Source organism: Chrysochloris asiatica, unplaced genomic scaffold, assembly GCF_000296735.1.
Source record: "Chrysochloris asiatica unplaced genomic scaffold, ChrAsi1.0 scaffold00353, whole genome shotgun sequence".
Lineage (NCBI taxonomy): Eukaryota > Metazoa > Chordata > Mammalia > Afrosoricida > Chrysochloridae > Chrysochloris > Chrysochloris asiatica.
Genome location: NW_006408871.1, coordinates 1,918,842 through 1,934,395, shown reverse-complemented (window position 1 = coordinate 1,934,395; position 15,554 = coordinate 1,918,842). Strand labels below are relative to the sequence as shown.

Genomic DNA, 15,554 nt, shown 5'->3' with positions numbered 1-15,554 from the left:
TACTTATTTATTGCAAACAATGTTTTAAAACAATACAAAGGCACCTATGGAGTTCTGCTGTGGCACAGGTAGGATAATGCACTAGACTATAAGGTCAGTTTCAACTGCAAGGTTGATGGTTCAAACCTACCAGCTGCTCCTTGTAAACCCTATACAAGATCGCTGTGAGTCAGAGCTCAATTGTTGGCTTTTAACAACAACAAAGGCAACTATTCACCAGGACCTACCACTAGTCTGTCAGTCTGTCTCACTGTGGTGGCTTGCAAGTTGCTGTGATGTTGGAAGCTAAGTCACAGCATTTTAAAATACCAGCAGCTTTACCCATGGTAAATAGATTTCAGCTGAGCTTCCAGACTAATACAAAATCGGAAGAAGGAGAGATGGACTACTTAAGAATGCTTAGTCAGTGAATACCTTATGAATAGCAATGAAACACTGTCAGATAGCACCAGAATACTGAATCTTGGAACATGATAAATAGCACCAGAATACTGTCAGATATAGTACTGGAAGATTAGCCACTCAGGTTGGAAGGCACTCAAAATATGACTGGGAAAGAGCTAACTCCTCAAAGTAGAGTAGATGGTGACTATGTGAATGGTGTAAAGCCTTTGGGACCTTCATTTGCTGGTGAGGCACAACTCAAAATGAGAAGAGCTGCAAACATCCATTAATAATCAGAGTATTGAATGTACTAAGTATGAATCCAGGAAAATTGGAAGTTGTCAAAAATGAATGGGATGCAGAAACATCAATACCCTAGACATTAAGAAGATGAAATGGACTGGTATTGGCATTTTTGAAACTGACCATCTCATGGTTTTTCAAGCCACAAATAACAAATTGAAGAAGAATGGTGTCACATTCATCATCAAAAAGAACATTTCAAGATCTATCTTGAAGCATAATGTTATCTGTGATAGGATAATATCCATATGCCTACAAGGAAGACCAGTTAATACCACTTCATTGCCTATGCAAAGGCTTTCGTCTATGTAGATCATAACAAACAATGGACAACACTGCAGAGAATGAGTACTCTTGAACACTTAATCATGCTTATCCTGAACCTGTATGTAGACCAAGAGGCAATTGTTTGAACAGAACAAGGGGACCCTGAATGGTTTAAAATCAGGAGCGGGGTGCACCAGGGTTGTATTCTTTCACCATACTTACTGAATCTGTATGCTGAGCAAATAATCCAAGAAGCTGGATTATATGAAGAAGAACATGGCTTCATCACATTGGATGAAGGTTCATTAACAACCTGTGATATGCAGATGATACAACCTTGCTTGTTGAAAGCAAAGATGACTTAAAATACTGATGAAGATTCAAAGACCATAATCTTTGGTATAGGTTGCACCTCAGTGTAAAGAAAACGAAAATCCTCACCACTGGAGCAATAAATAACATCATGATAACTGGAGAAAAGACTGAAGTTGTTAAAGACTTCATTTTGCTTGGATCCACAATCAACAATTGTGGAAGCACCAGTCAAGAAATCAAACAATATACTACATTTGGAAAATCTGCTGCACTTTGTTGTTGTAGACTGCCTTCGAGTCAGTTCTAACCAATCGTAACCCTGTATAGGGTTTCCAAGGAGAGACTGGTGAGCTGGAACCGCCAACCTTGTGGCTCAAACCGACTTTGTAGTCCACTGCACTAGTCCACAGTGCCACACCAGGACTCCCTTAAAGTGCTCAAGAGCAAAGATGTCAGTTTGAGGACTAAAGTGTGCCTGACCCAAGCCATGTATTTTCAATAACCTCATATACATGTGAAAGTTGGACAATAAATAAGGAAGACTATAGATGAATTGATGCATTTGAGTTATAGTATTGGAGAAATACTAAAGGTGCCATGGGCTGCCAGAAGTACAAACAAATCTGTATTGGAAGAAGTACAACCAGAATGTCCTTTAGAAGTCAAGATGGCCATCTTTGTCTCTCCTACTTTGGACAAATTATCAGGAGGGATCAGTCCCTAGAGAAGGATATCATGTTTGGTAAAGTGGAGGGACAGTGAAAAAGAAGATAATCCCAATGGGATGGATTAGCACAAGCAACAATGGGCTTGACAGTGGCAGTAATTGTGAGAACAGCACAGGACTCAGCTGCATTTTGTTTTGTTGAACATAGGGTTGCTATGGGTTGGAACCTACTTGACAATACCTAACAATAACAACAACATACACTTGGACCTCATCAGATGGAATACACAGGAATCAAATTGAGTATATATGTGGGAAGTGATGGTGGAAAAGCTCAATATTATCATCCAAAAGAAGGCCAGGGGCCAACTCTAGAAGAAACCACCAATTGCTCATATGGAAGTTCAGATTGAAGCTGAGGAGAATTAAAACAATTCCACGATACCCAAAAAATGACCTTGAATATATCCCACTTGAATTGAGATAGCATCTCAAGAACAGATAATACATTAGAAACTAATGACCAAAGACCAGAAAAATTGTGGACTGACATCAAGAACACATCATACAGGAAGAAAGCAAAAGGTCATTGAGAAGACAAGAAAGAAGAAAAAGACCAACGCACATGTTAGAAGAGACTCTGAAGCTTCCTCTCCAGCGTAGAGACGCTAAAGCAAATGAAAGAAGTGAGGAGGTACAAGACTTGAACAGAAAATTTCAAAGGGCAGCTGGAGAAGACAAAGTCAAGTGTTACAATAAAATGTGCCAAGACCTGGAGTTAGAAAACCAAAAGGGAAGAACACACTCAGTATTTCTCAAATGGTTGAGTACCTTAAGGTATACACACCTCACTGTTGTTGTTGTTCTCCTTATAGACCTGTCTATTGTTTGGCTGAAAATTGAGCTTTGTGGTTGAGTTAATTTCTAGACATGAATGGTGACCAAGGACCACTGGGGTTCCACCAGTCTACCTGGCAAGTAAGCCCAGTCTTTTTTATTATTTTTTTTAAATGATTTTGAGTTTTGCTCCACATTTCCCCCATTCTATCAAGGACCTTCTAATATGATCCTTTCAGAGTAGTTGGTAGTGGTAGGCAGGCATCACGTAGTTCTTCTGGTCTCAGGATCAGGGAAACTGATAGTTATGTGGTCCATTAATCTATGGACTAATTGTTTCCACATGTCTTTGATATTCTTCACTCTTTTTCCTCAAAACAGAAAGAGATCAATATTTGCACCTCTCTATAGGAGCCCTGATAGTGCAAATTGTGGTACTGCAAATTAATGTACTGGACTTCAAGGTTGGTTTGAACTGCAAGGTCAGCTTGAACCACTGCAAGGTCAGCAGTTCAAGCTCACCAGCCGCTCCTTGGAAACCCTATACCGGGTTGCTATGAGTTGGAACCGACTCGATGACACAACAACAACAAGAAAAGTACTGAAAGACTGAAAAAAACACAACAAATGTACTTCTGGCCATTAATGAAATATGCAAAGACCTGGAATTAGAAAATCAAAAGGGAAAAACATACCCAGCATTTGTCAAGCAGAAAGAACTAAAGAGAAACTTCAAGCCTTGAGATGCAATATTGAAGGACTCCTGTGTGGCGCTGTAGGATCAGCACTGGACTGCAAACCATAAGTTTGGCAGTTCAAATCCAGTAGCTCTACCTCAGAAACCCTGTCAGGGTCATTATGAGTTGAAACTGACTCAATGGCAATTAACAACAACAAAATATGGCAATGGGCAAAATATTGAAGGATCTAGGAACCATCAAAAAGATGAAAGAAATACAGAATAACTGTACTAAAAAGAATTGGTCAGGGTTCAGCTACCTTGTTGTTGTTAAGTTCTATAGAGTCAGCTCTGACTCATAGCAATCCTTTATAGAGTTTCTGAGGAGTGGCTAGTGAGCTTGAACCACCGTCCTTGCAATTCAAATCAACTTTGCAGTCTAGCACATTAGTCTGCAGCTCCACACCTTAGGAAGTTGCAAATGATCAACAAAGAATGGTCTGAAGGAAGACGTCCAAGCTACAATGAAGGTACTGGCAAAAACCAAGGCTCCAGGAATTGACAGAAAAGCAATTGAGATGTTTCAATAAGTGTATTGCAAAGCAAGTGAATTAATATGGTTCTTCTATCATATTCTTTGCAATTTCCACCAAACATCTGGGTGAGACCATACAGACTGGGTGTATTTCTTTTTTTTTTTTTTTCCGGATGGGTCTGGGTAAGGTGGGAGAAGATGCTAAAAGGATCACAGGATTGTTAAAAACTTGGAACCATAACAAGGAGATTGGTCAATTTTGCCTTCCAACGTTTTTAAAAGGAGACACTTCAGTAGCAGAAGGGGGGATCTATCACTACTATCAATAATGAAGAACCAGGAATGGAGTGTGTTCTTTGGATCTTGAGATCCCTTCGCATTGAACCTCCTTGATCCAGGGACAGAAAGTATAACACCAGAGAAGAGCAGCAGCAGACTCAAGATCCAGAGCACAAGACTGTGTTGTGGGCTTCCGGCCTACGAGTAAAGCTGAGTCACTTTGGACAGGAGACGGCCTTGTGGAGTGGGTTACCCCCAGGCACTTACTCTGGGGAACTAGAACTGAGTGCCTTCAGACTGAAACTTATAAGGGTGCCCTTTGGGCATTTATCAGCAGCTCTAAAAGTTTTGTTAACACTTCCCAACCAGGACGGAGACCAGGCCCATAGGGCAAGGACCAGAGAGGCGTACATGGGGGCATGATTGAGAATAGGTTACCCTGACCAAAGAACTGTGTCCTGAACATTTCTGATTCCTAAAGTAATTGGTTACCTTCTCTAATAAACCTCATAATAGAGAGAATGGTCGAAGGTCTGTGAGACCATTGCAATGAATGATCAAACCATCAGACAAACAGAGAGTATCTTAGATTTGGTAAGGAGGTACCCCATCTCAGTATCAAAGAAATTGGATGCCAATGGTGATTCTCTTCCTCCCTACTTGTGAAGCTGGAGGAGGTCATAAGCCGCTCCGCATGCTTCTTTTACGTACATCTTTGTAAATGATGAAAGTGCTCATTTGTTTTGGCAAAATATTGGAAAACAACTACCTGGTCAACTGACTGGAAGATAACCATATTTGTGTCCACTCTAAAGAAAGGTGACTCAACAGAAAGCAGAAATTATTGAACAATATCATTAATATTACATGTAAGTAAAAAAAAGGGGAGGAGGGGGTGACAACAATACATTAATAGGGAAATGATAGAAATTCAAGCTACATTAAGTGAGAAGGACATGGAACAAAGGATATCACTAGGATATCACAGAGATCTTGACTGAAAGCAAAGAATACCAAAAAGATGTTTACTTGCACTGTATTAACTAGGCAAAGGCTTTTGGCTATGTGGATAAAGACAAGCTATGTAAAATACTGTAAAGAATGGGTATTTCAGAATACTAGTGGTTATGAATCAGGCTACGAATCGCAATGTCAGCAGTTCGAAACTACCAGCTGTTCCGCGGGAGAAAGGTGAGGCATTCTGCTCCGGTAAAGATTTACAGTCTCAGAAACCCTGTACGGGGTCGCTTTGAGTCAGAACTGACTCCACGGCACACAGCCAACTGTGCTCATGGGGAACCTGTACATAGACCAAGATGCAGTCCTTCAAATAGATCAAGGGTATATAGAGCAGTTTAAAATTGGGAAAGGTGTGCATCAAGGTTGTATCCTTTCACTATGTTTATTCATTCTGTATAGTATACTGAGCAAATAATAGGAGAAGCTGAACTATATGAAGAAGAATGTGACATCAGGATTAGCGAAGACTCATTAAAAATCTGTGATATGCAGATGAAATAGTCTCACAGAAAACAAAGAAAATTTGAGGCATATACTGATGAAGATCAAAGATTACACCTCTACCCTAAAGACGATAAAAATTGTCACAACTAAAGCAATAAGCAACATGATAAGCAGAGAAAATCATGAAATTATCAAGGATTTTATTTTACTTGGATCTATAATGAATGCCCATGGCAAAGTAGCAGTCAAGAAGTTAAAGTACTATAATGGGCAAATACGGAGTCTTGTAGAATAAGCACTGGACTGAACTGTAAGTCGGCAGTTCAAATCCACTAGCTACCCCTCAGAAACTCTATACAGGGTTGCTATGAATTGGAACTGACTTGATGGCTCTTAACAACAATAAGAAAGAGCAAATTTGCTACAAAAGATCTCTTTTAACTACTTAATAAAAGCAAAAATGAGACTTTGAGAACTAAAGTGAGCTTGACTTAAGTCATGGCATTTTCCATAGCCTCATAAGTCTGTGAAAAATGAACAGGGAAGACTGAAAAAGAATTGATGCATCTGGATTATGGTATTGGTGAAGAATATTAAATATACCATGGACAACCAGAACAAATACATTTATGATGGAAGAAGTACAGCCAGAATGATCCTTAGAAGAAAGGATCTCATATACTTTGAACATGTTATCAGGGGGAATCAGACAGGGAAGGACATCATACTTGGAAAAGAAAAAACGTGGAAGACCCTCAAAGAGATATATTGACATAGTGGTTGCAACAATGGGTTCAAACATTACAACCATAATGAGGATGACACAGCACTATTAGACATAAGGTCACTTTGCATTGGAACCAACTTGACAGCACCTACCAATAGCAGCTCTGGCCATCTCAAAATGTTAGTCATCTGCCTTCTCTTCATCTCAGTATCTTTAGCATAATTTGATAAAAAAAAGCAAAAAGCAAATGATTTATTTGTAAATAACAAATAATAGGGTTGTTTTGACTAAACTAGTAAGATAAGAACTGGACTGCAAACCACAAGGTCAGCAGTTCAAGCCCATCAGCGACTCTACAAGAAAAAGATGAGGCTTTCTGTTCCCACAAAGATCTACAGCCTTAAAAATCCCTACAGAGGGTTGCTATGAGATAGAACTAACTCGATGGTACTTAACAACAACAACATGTCTTTAATTTACCTCATTCTTTTTTATTTGAAATGCCAGTTCGTAGTTTGTTGTTGTTGTTAAGTGCTCTTGAGTCAGTTCCAACTCATAGTGACCCTGTATACAGTTTCCGAGGAGAGACTGGTGAGTTTGAACCACCGACCTTGTAGATCAAACTGATTTTGAAGTTGAGTACTTACCCTACAGTGCCACACCAGGACTCCAATGAAAGTTACAGACGGTACAAATTTGAGATGTTTACAATATGTACATTTTGAAGTTAAAAAGACAGGCACTTAACAACATTAATTAAAATTTTGTTAAGAAACAAAGTGAAACATCCCAATTGTATATATACATTATATAAGACTAGAAATGTAGACACTAAACTTTAGGAGGTAGTTGAGAAGGGGCAAAGAAGCCCTGGTGGCATAGTGGGTTATGTGTTGGGTTGCTAAACAAAAGATAAGCAGTTCGAATCCACCAGTCACTCATTAAAAGAAAGAGGAGGCTTTCTGCTCCTGTAAAGATTTACAGTCTCAGAAACCCTACATAGGGCAACTAAGGAGTTGGAATAAGTTTGATGGCAGTGGGTTCAATGGGTTAATGGGGAAAAAAAGAGGGGAATTACTTCTTATTTTTTGTAATTATTCAGGATTTAAAATATTTTAAATCAAAGTAAATATAAGCTTAAATAAAGCATATAAACAAAACCAAGTCATACATTACGGAGTATTATTGGACAGAAAATTTAAAAAACATTTTCCACCCCATAAGCTGTCATCATCATAGAAAGTTCTCTTATCCTGTTATGTTGTTGTTGTTAAGTGCCATTGAGACAGTTCCGACCCACAGTGATCCTGTATAGGTTTTCTGAGGAGCAGTTGGTAGGTTTGAACAGCTGACTTTGAAGTTCAAACTAACCTTGCAGTCCAGTGCATTATCCTAAAGTGCCACACCAGGACTAGCTACTGTTAATCTCTGGCATTTGGCATTCACTAAGTAAGGTTACTTTTAACTTCCCAAAGTAAGTAATTTCTACTTTCATAGATTGAAGAGAACACTTCACATTTCTGAAAAGTAGTATACAGACAGGGCTTTCTGCTATTTCAGATTATTCATACACTTGTAAAGAAATAGAATCAATGCAATGAAATCAGATAACCAGAAAACTGAATATTAAGACTGATCACAGACAATTCTAATAATAAAACCTATAACATACCTAATAAAGAGCTCTTGAAACAATAGCTTAATTTAAAAATCAGTGTCTTACTCTAAATTATGTTCATAAAGATTTAAAACATTAAAAACATATATATGCACAACCATCAAGCTGGAAAACTGATGCTTACAGTTTTCTGGGATTCTCAAGGGCTAGTAATGGAGCACTAGTAGGAAAAACATTCAACAATCAACGGTGCTCATTACAGTGAGATGCTCCCTGAAGTGATGAAGCCTAAACCTCAGATTAAAACATAGAGGACTGCCTTCCAAGGGTGGTGTGATTTTGAATGACAATGCATGTCCACACACCTCTGCCCACACTGGTGACACTGCAAAAACTTCGTTTTGAGATGTCAAAGCATCTTCTCTATAATCCTGATCTTGCTCCATTGGACTTTCACCTGTTGGGTCCCCTGAAGGAAGCCCTTCGAGGATAAAGAGTCACCTCTATGAAAAGTCAAGGCACAGTGAGTGTATTTGAGGCTTGCAGCTTAACGTACAGCCTTTTTTGATAAGGGAAAACAAAAGCTTGTTGACAGATGGGCAAAATGTATTGAAAAACAAAGAGACTATGTCAAAAATGATGGATTTGTCTTTTCTAAAAATTGAGTAAAATAAATTCTACCGCCAAAAAAAAAAAATATATATATATATATATATGCATACCTCAGAGATCTTACAGATTCAGTTCCAGACCACCACAACAAAATGAAACAGAAATAAAGTGGATCACATGAATTTTTGGTTTCCCAAACATAAAGTTATGACTACATTAGACTACAGTCTGTGTGAAAGGTTTATAAAAATTTTTGAAATATTGTGAAAATTATTCAAAATGTGACAGGGACACAAAGTGAGCACTAATAGATTTGCTCACTGCAGCATCATCACAAACCTACAATTTGTAAAATCTGCATTATCTATGAGGCACAGTAAAGTGAAACACAATAAAATGAAATATCTGTACATTAAAAGTATGCATCCAGAGATCCATGGAATCACAGAAGAACAAACAAATCTGTATTGGAAGAAGTACAGTCAGACTGTTTCTTAGAAGAGAGGATGGAGAGACTTCTTATCTCATATTTTGGACATGTAATCAAGAGGGATCACTCCTTGGAGAAGGCCATCATGATTGACAAAGTGGAGGATAGGCAAAAAAGAGTAAGACCCCCAACCAGACAGACTGGCAAAGTAGTAGCAGCAATGGGCTCACACGTAACAACAGTGAGGATGGCACAGGACAGGGCAATGCTTCATTCTGTTATGCACAGGGTTCCTAGGAGTCAGAGCCAACTCGATGGCACCTAAGAGCAGCACCATCCCCTATTTTAGAGTCCTGGTGTGACACTGAAGGAAAAGCACTGGACTGCTAACTGCAAGGTTGGTGGTTCACATTCACCAACTGCTCCTCAGAAACCCTACACAGGGTTGTTATGAGTCAGAACCAACTCAAGAGCAATTATCAAAAACAACAGCCATAATTTTACTTCCAAGAAATATTCATTGTTAATAGTACTTTACAGTCTTTCACACTGCTTTTCTTCATTTATACTAACGTGCTTTTGTTAACATATATGTTGTTGTTTTTGTTAAGTGTCACTGAGTCAGTTCTGATCCATAGCAACCCTGTATAGGGTGTGGTGCTGTAGGTTAATGCACTGGTTTGTTTGAACCAGAAGATTGGCAGTTCAAGCTCACCTGCTGCTCCATGGAAACCCTATACAGGGTCGTTATGAGTCAGAAGTGAATTGTTGTTGTTGTTGTTGTTGTTGTTGTTAAGTGCCGTCGAGTCGATTCCGACCCATAGCAACCCTGTATAGGGTTTCCAAGGAGCAGCTAGTGAGCTTAAACCACTGACCTTGCAGTTCAAATGACTTGCAGTCTGACACATTAGCCCATAGCATCACACCAGGACTCCATATATTATATATATATGTTTGAACTGCAGGTTGGTGGTTCAAGCTCACTAGCTGCTCCTTGGAAACCCTATACAGGGTCGCTATCAGTCAGAACCAACTTGAAGGCACTTAACAACAGCAATGGATATATACAGATTATGTAAGTATGTATGTATAAATATACGTATATATTTTAAATGAATTCTAATATATTCTTAAACTAATTTAATGCACGTTAAAACAACACTCAACAAGATTAACATTTGTTAGAAATGGGTAAAAATAGATGAGTTTATTGATGGCAAAGCAAAGATACTTTCCTGTACAATAATTGCCCTGGCAAATGTGTCCCTTTGATATGTTGTTGTTAAGTGCTGTTGAGCGGGTTCTGACTCATAGTGACCCCATATAAAGTTTCAAAGAAGTGACTGGTGGGTTTGAAATGCCAACTCTGTGGTTAGCAATCTAGTGCTTATCCTACAGCACCACAGTAAGACTCCCTGTTAAACTAACATGTACACATTATCCATGTACATGCCAATGGACAATGGAAAGACATCAGAATTCTTGAGTCAGGGAGACCTGAAACAGAATCAGTTTCATTACTTACTATTTATTCTTGGCAAAGTTACTTAACTTTTAGGCTTCTTATGAATAAAAGATATACAAGATAGCCAGTATTACCTACCTTGCAGAACTGCTGTGGTAAGTGTAACAGTGTAAGCAAAAAGCTTGACACATAGTAACTACTATTATTGGCACAAGCAACATTATAGTTTACCACAAACTTAAATCTGATATTGAATTTAGGAGTCTTGGATAAAGTTTTCTTTTCCAATGACTGAAACTAATCACCTTGATGTAATTAAACCTGAAATGGAAATTCCAATCAGCACATCTATACTTAATTTACTAATACAAACATGTCCAAGACCGTAAATATGTGCTCTTAATAATTCTACTTCTAAGAATTTAGTTGAAGGAATTTAGGATCAGAGGTATAATTATAAAGACAGTTACTGTAGTACTATTTATAAGAACAAAATATACACATCTTGAATGTCCAATAGGGAATGGGTTGAATTAAGATAGTGGTGGTGTGCCGTGGAGTCAGTTCTGACTCATAGGTACCCTGTGTAGGATTTCCAAGGCTGTAAATATTTACAAGTTCGAAACTACCAGCTGTTCCGTGGGAGAAAGATGAGACTTTCTGCTCCTGTAAAAATTTACAGCCTTGGAAACCCTGTGCAGGGTCACTATGAGTAAGAACCGGCTCCTCGGCACATAAGAACAACAACAAATATTTATAGGAGCAGAAAGTCTCATCTTTCTCCCACAGAATGACTGGTAGTTTCAAACTGTTGACCTTTAGGTTAGCAGCCTGACTCGTAACCACTATGCTACCAGAGTACCTTTGAATTAAGGTAATGATAAAAAAAAAAAAAAAGAAATAATCTACTTTCTTCCCCTTGAAAACATACGCAAAAAAAAAAAAAAAATCTGTAAGTTTCATTTCTGGATGTAGGAATTATGATTCTTATTTTCATCTTTTAATGTGTCTATTTTCTACAATGGACATGTGTAGTAATTTTTTTTTTAAGTTTATCTTTTGCCTTTTCTATTTATCAATGATGTTGATTTCCTTCCATTTTCAACTTATGCATGAGATGTCACGTGCAATGAACCTAGTAACCCTGTGTAGGATTTCCAAGGAGTGGCTGGTGAGCTTGAACCCCCAACCTCCATAGGCGCTCAATAAATGTCAATAAATAAACATCCTGGGATCAGAAAGTTGTTTTCTCACAATAATTTGAGCCCCACAAAAATACACACACAGTGTAATAACCTGGGACTACTATAAAGTTCAAGGAGCTCTCTGGTAGTGTAGTGGTTACGAATTGGGCTGTGAACCTCAAGATCAGCAGTTCAAAACTACCAGCTGTACTGCAGGAGAAAGTGAGGCTTTCTGCCCCCATAAAGATTTACAGCCTTGGAAAACTTGTACAGGGTCGCTATGAGCCGGAACCAACTCCACGGCACATAACCACCACTGTAAATTTCAGTAATACTAAAAGATGTTTCCTGGGGTAAATAGCAGTAATTATGTACTACATTACCAATACAGAGAAGGACAGAGTTGCTAATGCAAACTAAGTAATAACATGATCCTTTCACCTTTGGAAATTTCTAGCTTGGAATATGTTCAGTTAATCTAAAAATTAGTACTGACCTTCTTACACACAATTCAGAAATATCCTATCAAATCACAGTCACAAAGAATTAGCCTATATGCCTAAGTGCCCAAGAATAATAACATAAAGACTTCAGAAAACTCAAGTGAATGGCCTAATTTTTAAGGAATTCTCAAGTTTGGCCCCTAACAACTACAAGTCTGGCCAGGTTTTTAAAGTACCATAGATTCTCTAGTAAAGAGATTTCTGAGCCTGGAAATGCAGATATCTTTTTTGCAGTTCTGGTTTCTCATATTTAAGGAGATAGCTTTAAGGACTTTGAAGGACTAGGAGAATGCCCACCCTATCTCTCACTTTTTTCCATAGGTTTATTAACCTGAAGTCAAATACATCTTCCATTAACCTCTACTCTGCTGAAAGGAGAGTGGATTTGCTGGTCCTTTTCTGGCATAACCTTGTATATAATACTATGGCCTATAATGTTATTAAAACAATCTTGTAGACATGAATTCATAAATAATTTGCCATTACAACTTCTATGTCTCATTGTGCATAAAGCCAGGAAAAGGATTCAAAAGGAAGAAACATATTCTAACAACTACCATGACGCGTACCTGACCTATGCCCTTATTTGAGGATTAAGGTGCTATAAATGCTCTTTGAAAGAAAAATAAAAACAGATTTCTTCAATCTACTCAACACCCCCTTGCTATATTTTAACAACAGCCTCACAATGCAGAATTTAAATTATCTGTAAAATTGTAGTAACTTTTGAAGGTTTAGCTTAACAAACACCTTGGCTAAGATTGGCCTCATTTAAATACAAGTTTTACATTTGCACCATTCTGAAAGGTCAAATTAATGTTTAATAGCGTTCCATAGAAAGCAATACATTAACAGTTGGCTTCCTCATAAAATTGCTAACAAGAGCCTACAACAAGAAGCTAGTTTTTCATATCCCAGTCTTAATTATATTCTCTGCCAACCACCTTCCTAAAACGGAAAACAATGGAACATGTGGGAACATGTTTCCATGATCTAATGCCACCTCTTCCATGTCTTTCATCAAGTGTTCTAACAGACCCACTCTGCAGTCATACTAACACAGAATAATTCCCTGACTCTATCAGTTCATTCTCAAGCAATACGCTTTTTTTGCTTGAAACCCTATGACTTTCATTTAATTTACAAATTAACCAATACATAAGACCAAAGTTTCCAACCGATTCTTGCTCTATTAACGAAAAAGTAGCATTAGTCTCTGCCCCTGGCAACCAATCTGATTACTCAAGGACACTGGGGTAAAACTGTCACCAACCACTCCACCTCCCGCCCCTCATATGGCTTTTGGGGCCAGATGAACTCATCTTCTGATGTAAATGTAAGTTTTCACTTGTCACTGATCTGAAATGACCCAGAGGGGTGGGGAAAGGAGGAAGGGCGGAATGAATGAAGAACTCTCCTTTCCGCCAGCTCAGGATGTGTATCCGAGCCGACACAAGCCCCACAAGCGGCCACCCCAGATCTCTAAGGCTGGGAATGCGGAGGTCTCTCCCTAACCACTCTTCTCCCGCCACGCCACCTAAAGCTGGGAAACCAGGGACAGTGGCGCGGGGGTGGGGACGGGGATGGTGGAGGTGGTTTGGGTACAGAAGAGATACGCCAACTAGCCAACTATTAGGGTGAAGTCCCTTGCCCTTGAAGGAGGTGCAGCTCTGCCAGGCGAGTTGGTCCGCTCCCCACCCAGGCCCGCAACCCGCGGTCTGCAGAGGCTGCACCTGCCATATAGCAGGGCTCGCTCGGCGCGCTTCCAAGGGGTCAGCAGAGAAACGCAGCAGGCAGGACAAACAGCAGGGTCGGGAGAAAATGTTTCTTAGGGTTGGGGTTTGGGTCAGAAGAGGTGCTTACGGTGTACATCTGTCGCTGTACTCATTGGCGATGGTCTCTATGCCGCCGCTCCTCGCTACAGCAATGTAGCAGTTGAGAAAGCCGAGGTCAATGCCAACCACAGACATCCCGCCGCCTGATGAACGGGGTGCTGGTGCTGAAGTCTCTGGTGCGGGATTCGCGTCCTCTCCTGGTCTGTTGCTGCTGGAATTGCGACTCCTACGAGAAGCAAAGGAGGGATGACGCCAAATCGCTACGCAGGAAATCTAGGGCAGGGCGTCGGGGAGCCAGGAGGGGGGAGCGTCCGCCTGCGCCGCAGCCTCCGCCGGGTCCCGCTGCCTGAGTCTCTCCCACTGCGGTTCGGCGGCCTCTAACCGGCAGTTACTGGGGTCTGCGCCTGCGCGCTCGGTCACCGTGGGAAGCGCGAGCCTCTTACTCCAGGCCCGAAACTGCTTCTAGCCTCGGTTTCGACCGCTGTCGTCAGCACTCGGGCAACGGCTGCCCGAAGAGCCGCGGGTTCGAGAAAGATCTGGAAAATGGAGGCAGCTGGGCCAGCCAGGGAGTGGGAGGAAGGGGAAGGCGGAGCAGGAGAGAAGCAGAGGGAAGAGGAGGGGAAGTGGAGTCACTCGCTCGCCATCGCGCGGAAGCTGGGCGCACTGCGGCTGGGTTATCCGAGAGGTGGCCGCCAGCTAGGAGGGTTTGCAAACGTGTTTGGAAGCACCCTTGTTGGTTGTTGTGGCAACTAGAGGCATGCCGATTGCAGCGGCTGGGAATTGTTGAGACTTGCCCAAAGCCAGGCGCACAGCCTCGCAAACCCGAACCCAGCGCCGCCACCTTGCCTCTTCCCCTCGTAGCCCGCCCGTGCACACACCCGCAGCCTGCGCACACACCCGCCGGTCTCGCCGCCCCGAGGGGCCCATGTGCCGCCGGCCAGCGCGTTCTGCAGCGCGCACCCTGCCGCGGACCCTGTGCCGTATGCCGCGCCCGGCTCTGTGATGTGGCGCCCATTGTGCCGCGCGGCCGCCACCAAGGGGCGCCGGCGATCCCCTAGGAAAGAAGTCCTTTTTGCTTCACAAGCTGCATTTTCTTATGAAACTCGATTGTATGAATTTCAGGGTTTTTTCTTTCTCCTCTTCTTCTCCTACTTCCTTCCAGGGCTTGAAACATCAAAAGCCCAACTAATGTCAATAAACCAGACACACTGACGATTTTCTTCTCATATAGGAATCCTGGTGTGGCGCTGTAGGATAGCACTGGGCTGCTAACCACAAGTTCGGCAGTTAAACAAACTCACCAGCTGCTCCTTGGAAACCCAATATACCGTCGCTATGAGTCAGAACTGACTTGAGGGCACACAACAACAAATGTTCCTTTACATCATTCTAAACTCTTCTATTGTCCCTTACCTCTGAAAACCAGTTTTACAAGAAAGTGACCTTAAGT

General features: G+C 40.8%; 1 protein-coding gene across 1 annotated transcript in view; it reads right to left on the bottom strand.

Moving 5' to 3' along the window:
- HSPA4L (heat shock 70kDa protein 4-like) overlaps window positions 1-14,463 on the bottom strand; it is a 74,956-nt gene extending 60,493 nt beyond the window's left edge. The window contains exon 1 of the mRNA XM_006876099.1: window positions 14,133-14,463. Within this exon, the coding sequence (XP_006876161.1) occupies window positions 14,133-14,239 (107 nt within the window). The 5' untranslated portion in view covers window positions 14,240-14,463. The remainder of the gene's footprint in view (window positions 1-14,132) is intronic.
- Window positions 14,464-15,554: the final 1,091 nt, after the last annotated feature.